General features: G+C 44.0%; 1 protein-coding gene across 1 annotated transcript in view; it reads left to right on the top strand.

The window, feature by feature from the left end:
- LOC142588886 (uncharacterized) overlaps nucleotides 1-7,316 on the top strand; it is a 98,550-nt gene extending 91,234 nt beyond the window's left edge. The window contains exons 5-6 of the mRNA XM_075700703.1: nucleotides 3,842-3,961; nucleotides 7,249-7,316. Of these exons, the coding sequence (XP_075556818.1) occupies nucleotides 3,842-3,961; nucleotides 7,249-7,316 (188 nt within the window). The remainder of the gene's footprint in view (nucleotides 1-3,841; nucleotides 3,962-7,248) is intronic.
- The last annotated feature ends 556 nt before the right edge of the window (nucleotides 7,317-7,872 follow it).

Genomic DNA, 7,872 nt, shown 5'->3' on the forward strand with positions numbered 1-7,872 from the left:
GTCTGCAATAATTAGAATTAATTAAAAATCGCTGATTACCGCATACCAAAGCACAGAATCGTAACTTTTAGAGCCCCGTCATGTCATCCCCACTTTGGCGAAATTTCTGAAAACCCGGAAATAGAAAGCGGAAGTAATGACATCCCTAAGGACGTCGACACATGAAAGTGGCATGATATTTAACCAGCTAATTAACAGAAAACAGTTGGTGGCATAGACTGAACATCTAACTAGAAGAGCGGATGTGACGCTACTCTCTCCTCTCTCGCTTCTCCTCTCCTGGCTCTTACCTTGCTCGCTCGCAACAGCTGCGCGCGCGCGCGCTCATTAATACTCTGACGTCCCCACCGGAGAGGTGCGCTTCGTACGCCGCTCGCAAGGGGCTTTGCCCTGCCAGGTGGCGTGCGCTGTGATCCCTCCTTGCCATCCCTCGCTCCTCGCCCGCATATCATGCCAGGGGAAAGACGTTCACTTGCTTAACCTAAAGAACACCAACTCCGAGATTTGAGTACTAAGAGACACCTTAGTCAAAAATTATAGGGTCGCCTACCATTTATAAAGTGAAGCTTTCTTTGCCTCTTTCTTCGACCTTGCCATTGCTACTGCTGCTGCCTGGCACCCCGCGTCGGGGGTGGCTCAGAGCGTGTGTTTGCATAACCGGAGCGAGTCAGAGAGGAAAGGTGACGCGAGAAACTCGTTGGACCTAACCGCGTCGAATGTACACAACGCCCTCTGGAGATCGCTGGCCGTTGCCACCTTGGCCTCTTGACAACTGTAATTACCCGTGACACCCCTCAACAACATTCCAGAAACTGCCGCTCTTTCCTTTCTACTAGTGCCCGAGTCCACAGGAACGTAGATAAAACTGTAGAGAGGAGGAAGGAGAAGAGGCAGTTCCATACAACCGAGGTGGGGGATGTAGGTGACGTGAGAAGGCAAGGACACCCTACTACTATACGACAGCCGTTGCGGGGAAACTGGATAAGCTTAAGGTGAAGGTAGGGTACAGTAGTTTCCTGTTATTTCTGAAAAATAATCACCATGCAAATATGTCAAGCGCTCAAACTAAGCAGGGCGTGCAGAAGCAGAGCCACATTAATTGAAACGCACCGCAGGGTCCAGGCGGCACTACGGAAGCGGTCGACCGTCAAATTGACCGTGGATTTGATTCCAACCGCGGCAGCCGCATTTCGACGGGGGCGAAATAAAAAAAAAGCACACGTGCACTTAGATTTTGGGCCACGTTAAAGAACATCGCGGTGTCAAAATTAATCTGGAGCCCAACACTACGGCGTGCCTCATAATCCGATTGTGGTTTTGACTCGTACGGCTGTGCCATGTGAGGCAATGACAATGCTCAACCCTCTCAGAGATTATGAAATATGGCGCACAACAACGCCTCAAGCAAATAACTCTGGCTGTGTCTTCTGTGTACTGCGCAGACAAGCAGCAGTGATGCACACAAGGTAACGTTTAGCATCAACTCACCACTCTCGTGTTAGCCTAAGCACTGAAGAAATTAAGTTTTCGCCGTCAACATCACCGCTAATTTTCGTCAATCAAAGCAACCAGAACAAAAAGTTTCGCTTAAATCCATTGCCACAGTGTGTGGGATCTGCATAATATTTAAAATCATGAATAATCTGACGCTAGCTATGAGAGAGTAATATTTACCATAGTTCGGTGCGAAACGTGCAACTAAGCAGGAAACTAGCACGACACTTACGTAAGAGTCTTCGTTCAGCACTATACACGAACATAACGTTGCTTTAAACTCTCGAGACAAGTCTTTATTGCGTCATTAGAACCATCTTAATTTAGCGCAGCTATTCGGAGCGCTAGGCAACTTATTGACAGTATACTGCCGTCTCAGCGTTGCGACAAAATGTAAACACGCAGCTACCGTCGCAGATTTTTTTATTACAGCGCAGCTAGAGCTTGGTCAAAGGCACGCTAGCTAGACATGACCGCTCAGTTACTGGCCACGAAGTTCTGCCATGACGCCTCATGTCACATACAGTTTCCTCGTTTGCAGTTCACACAATCCGCGGGGGAACGTAGAGCAATTTGTATTACCGCCAGGCCTAGTGGAAAGAATAAGTTGGAAAACGGCATTTATTCGACTCTTCAGTCGTTGAGGATGGCTCCCTTCCTAAAATAATTAAATATATTATAGGGAAGCTGCTATAGACTTTGGAATATTTCATTACATTAATTTGCTGTGAGGTACTATTACATAAATTCATTCCTCGAAACACAATTTTTGGAGTTGGGCTGCTAAAAACGAGGTTGCGGGATCGAATCCCGGCCACGGCGGCCATATATCGATGGGGCGAAATGCGAAAACACATGTGTACTTAGATTTAGGTGCAGGTTAAAGAACCTGAAGTGGGCGGAATTTCCAGTCCTTCACTACCGCGTGCCTCATTAGCAGAAAGTGGTTTTGGCACGTAAAACCCCATAATTTAATTTTTAAACACAATTTCACTATTGCTCGCTGTTTGTACCTTCACCACCAACAGGCTCTGCTTCTTCAGTGGCACATGCATACTCTGTCAGTTCTTCACTTTGGCCGCCTTCCTTCTGTTCTTATTTTGGTATCAAATTGAGAAAACGACAACGTATGCTAGAAACACCACATGAATTCTCAACGTTCATCTCCCTCATAGGCAAAACACATTCGGGCATGTACTACCGGTTTTCAGAACCTCGCAATATGTTGATATAATGCATTAGAGCAGAAATACTGCCTACACATATTTACCGCTCTGTACAAGTATCAGGAAAATGCGGTTTTAGAAGCAAGCTATCATGATGGGAACATCCAAGCAACCCTTCTTGAAGCAGTTTTCATCCTGCTGAAAAGCCTTGTTGCTGTCTCAGTCTCTATGCTAGAAAGGAAAACATTTCATGTTACAGAGGCAAACCTCGCACAACCTTTCGTATTGTACATAACGAGTCTCTGATTGCATCGTTCTTTTAGACCACAGTTTAACTGGATTGGCCGCAAACAGGGGCCTCACTTCGTCGAGCTTAGCGTTGCGAACAAAGTGCCTACTGCATATTCTTGCATTGTGTGTGTGTAGCCATTTTTCCCGTTTCTGCTGCTCAAAAACAAAATCGTAAAGACAATCACACATTTAAATGGTGTAAAAAAGAAAAAGAAAAAGAAAACACGTAATCAGCTGTCTCGATTTCCCCAGACAGTACCGCAAACTGAACACTCGGTAGTTTGGAAACTAGCTAGAGCTATTGAATGCTCAAAAGGTCACATTTTCAAATCAAAAAAGGGAAAACAATCTACTTTTTCCGGCGGACCAACTGTATCCAAGTTTTGCGTCCGAATTTCGTGTATCCCGAATCCACGAAAATTTGTCCCCTGCGCATTGTTGTACGTGCTCATGCATCCGGCAATATTATCGTTCCTACTTCAACCTAAGCTCATGTGGGGAAAAAAAGGAGCGAGACGCTGCGTGCAGTAATGCGCACTAATATTTTTTTAGAAAATGCCGAAGCTGGCTATTATGTAGTTAACGTTTCTCAAAACATCATCTGAGAATGTAGGAATCGTCAATAGCAGAATTATACATTCTCAAAAACATCGGATTAAGTGGCAGTCACGAAAGCTACGCTACGAAAGCGTGAGAGACAAATGAGCTTCTGTGAATTTCGTTTACGTATTGTCATTAGATTCGTGCATTTGATTTTATCGGAGACTTTTAGCTGCCGTCCATGTCTATTACATACGAGTAATCGAAACTCAATCTTGGACATTTCTGCACGTAATCCGTGCTCAGTTACACGCTAAATAAAATTTCTAAGGAGAATTTTTTTGTTACAGTGGAAGACTCCCAGAATAAGACATGCCACATTGGACTTTCGATCGGGTGTCCAGATGGAGTAAGGGTGGTTCTCTCTTATGACACATGGTTTTCCAGTAATGAAGTTTCAGTGACGTGCAGTGAGTATATTCTCGCATTCGAAATTTATTTATTTATTTTTGATGGGCGGCCTTGGCGTTACGGTAAAATCATCACAAATAATAAATATATTAATAAAGGCTGTAGTGCACAGACAGCCGCGACTAATATTTAATTATTATGCAAATTGTCGACGCGTTCGTCTGCATTGCAATTATAGCATTCACAAAATTACATAAGCGTTAAAGTCTGCTAAGCTCAAGGGGCGTATAGTATACGTGCCATTTCACTGACGAGTTGTGCTCGTTTTGTCCTTATCAATAGTATTCTGCCGCTAGGCTCAAAGCACAGTAATAGACCATTCTATATTTCCAGGTTTGATTTGAATGAATTCGCACAGTTAGTCCTGAATACATTGCAAAAGAACAAAAGAAATTCCGATGCCACGCGCTACGCAGGGTACTTCAAAAGCTCTCCGTCGTTCTTTAAGTACCACGGGCTTATGTGAACGTAAGCGACCGCATGCCGGTGTAACTCGTGTGTTTCCATTGTGTTTAGCTTCCATCACTATTTTCGCATTTTCCAGCTTGGAAGAATGGAATACACTTTTTGCGAAATATTTCTGGGCGCGGGCCTTACGCGAATCAGCCTTGCGTAGATGTTCACTAAGTATCTATATAAGAGTGAGTGGATCCTCAGTAGTTCTATATGTAAGTAGATACTCACTTAGTACGAAGAATAACTTTCCGCAGAATAACTTTCTGCGTATTAATCCGTCAAAAACTGCATTTGCAATATTCTCAATTATTAAAAGTGGGTCCTGTGGTGTTCACGATAGGACAAGAAGAAAAATTCGGCTACTAACAGCACCAAGTTTTCAGGTGTGGCTTTAGACCAACATTTAAAATATAATATTTGCATTCGTTCGCTAATACAGAAAGTTTCTTTTGGCGGCCATGTAATCAATATATACCGTAACTTCTTCCAGAGACACATTATTCTTTCACTATATTACTCCTACATTGATAGCCATCTCTCTTATTGTATATCGTCTTGGAGCAACACTTACTATGGTCGCCTAGACGCCCTTCAACGCCTTCAAAATCAAGCGCTCCGGCTAATGACATTTCATGGAAATTTTACGCGCTCAAAACCACTGACCAACGCCTGAATAATCTACGACTAACAGAAGTGTTGAAATAGAGGATATCACGATTTATCTTCAAGCTCAAACGGTATGACACTTTAAGCTCGGTTTTTCAAATGATTTCCTCAAAATACGAACATTATGATGTTTTCTACAAACAATAATTTATTTCTTCCACGCGTTCGAAAAAACTACGGAAAATGAACTGCTTTCTTCTGTGGCTTATGATTGTGGAATTCTATACCACACAAAATTAAATCATCTTTATCGGTACATATGTTTCTGTACCTCCGCAACAAATGTCCACTTAAATGAATAATAGCGCTGTAATTCATAAATATGACATTCTTTTTTTATCTATAGTGCCGGTTTCATGCTTCTTCCGTTTTTCTTTTCTTCATTACTTTGCGCGTGTAAGTCATGTAACACATAGTTGTAAGTGTTTCCATTGTACCTGAAAGCATCAGTTTCGCTTTCGCTTATTGTGGCACCGCTTCTTACAATGGTTTCCTTCTTCGGTTTTATTGAATTCATTTTTTTAGATTATTTCATGCAGCCTGCGGTATTTTTTTCAGTTGCATATGTTCTCCCCCTTACGCTAACGTATATTGTCATAAATTTATATCATGTTGTATTATATTTGATTGTGTTTACTTTTGTACCGTTGCGTTTCCTCTACCTTTCCTGTTAATATTTATTGCTCATGTATTCCTTTCATATTTTGCTGCAATCTATACTTGATAAGCACAGTAGTTGCTGGTCCCCTAGACAGCTTAATAACTACGGGACCACCAAGTGTAATAACGTCCCTAAGGATGTTATCATGTGCGGGAAAATGTGAATCAACTTGAACTTGATGCCCTGAACTACGCTCTGCCTGCTATACTAATTAATGCAACCACTGGTGGCCGACTATGGACACTCGCACTGTCGCCGACATTTACATGGACAGTGCCCCGAAAATGCCCGAAAATGCTCGGGCATTCTAAATATGGGGAATGTGAGGTAAAATTTATTTCTTTGTTTTCTTAGAGCGCCAGCTCACCAGAAAAGTTTCTTTGCAGACATTTTCTCGATGTAGTGCTTCATTAAAATGCTTACTTGAAATTTTGGGCTGGTCGAGGCCATGGCCGTGTTTCATGTTCACCTATCACACAGCCCAATGGGCGTGTTGGGTCGTCACTAGGTTCCGATACCGCACCTATTGCGGTATCGCACTTGATACCAGACTTTGATTCATGTCAATGTCAGGTAAGGCTGTCCTGCCCAAAATTAGTTTGAGCCTCTATCAACTTGACGCCACATGCTAGCTTACTTTGTTGTATCCGGTAAGCGCACATACGAACATGCTACGCGTTCACGGCAGTAGCCAGCTGATCACTCGTTGATCCTAACTTCGCCTCAGGCGTGTGGCCGTCAGTCGAGCTCGTGCTCATGAAGTCACAGCTGATCGCTGATGTCAATTACTGGTACAAATATTTTGTGAAGTACGTTCTTTATTTCGGGAACTCCTCGGCGCACGCACATACACGCAGTCTGCGTTGCGTTCCGCTGCACCACACGCGGCTTTCTCCGCCAATTACGCCACTCAGTTCGATGTCGGGCGCTCCCCGCATGCCTACCGCGCCCACACGCCTTCAGTATTCTCCCTGCCCTGGGTAGCTAGTTTTGACACCTTCGAGTTAAAGCCCCCCTAGCCGGGTCGTTGCTGGCTAGGAGAAGTACGTCTGAGTGCGCATGCACGATGTCATCCCCGAACGCGTGAGGACGCGCAAGCTGTGCACTGGGTTCATTGATCTCTGTCCTCTACTCAGTGGCCGGCTATAGAGAAAGAAATTAAACAAGATCGGACAGTCCACGAAAACGGGTAAGAGGAAGTACGTCACGCTACTAATCACATCAGCCTTTAGCTGACACGAGCACCGGAAAAGAGAATGTGAAATGAATTAACACTGTTTTATTTTTTACTTATTTCTCGCTAAAGTTAAAAAGCTTTACGAATATACTTACTTTACGCAAATAAAGATATACTTTGGGACTTATTTTTCTTGCGTAACCTAGCAACAAGCCAATGGCACGGCAGACGCGCCGGATGCATGCGTCGCGCGCATGCATCCGCCGCTTTCTAAGAGCCCTAACTTTATTGTAACTTATTTCGGTTCTTTTTGGGACACTTTTCAGGCACGCTGGCCGTGCAGTGCGTTGTGACGCAGTTAGCCAAAGATAGGTCGGCCGCTGTGGTGCAATAATGTGGAAAGTTGAGCTAGTTGGTGATTGATCATCATACCTTGCTGATAAAGCAGCGCACTGACACGGACACAGTGAAGACACACAAGACACTCGCTGCAAAAGGGCCCCTTTTGCAGGGAGTGTGTGTATTCACTGTGTCCGGGTCAGTGCGCTGCTTCACCAGCAAGGTATGGGGGTGCAATAAGTTTAACGTTGTTTCTAAGACTGATACAGCGCAACATACAAATGAAGAAACAAGCCGAGCCGGCCAGATAAAGGAACAGGGCGCTGGCCGACTCGGCTTGTTTCTTCCTTTGTACGTTGCGCTGTACCAGTTTTAGAATGCAATACCAACAAGCCTAATGCTCAACCCTAGTAATGTTGGTTAGTTTCGCGATGGCTGAATTTTACAGGGCCAAGTTTGTGAAAAAAAAAACGTGACGTATTTCCTATTGGCAGTTTTTGCAGAGTGTCCGCTATTGTTGAATGTCTTTACGGCTGAAGCTCGCGGGTCCCATCTAGACAAAATGCATGATTTGTATCCTGCCCGGCAGGGGGCGGAATATGTCGGGTTTA

Source organism: Dermacentor variabilis, chromosome 7 (genome assembly GCF_050947875.1).
Source record: "Dermacentor variabilis isolate Ectoservices chromosome 7, ASM5094787v1, whole genome shotgun sequence".
In the NCBI taxonomy this organism is placed as follows: Eukaryota; Metazoa; Arthropoda; class Arachnida; order Ixodida; family Ixodidae; genus Dermacentor; species Dermacentor variabilis.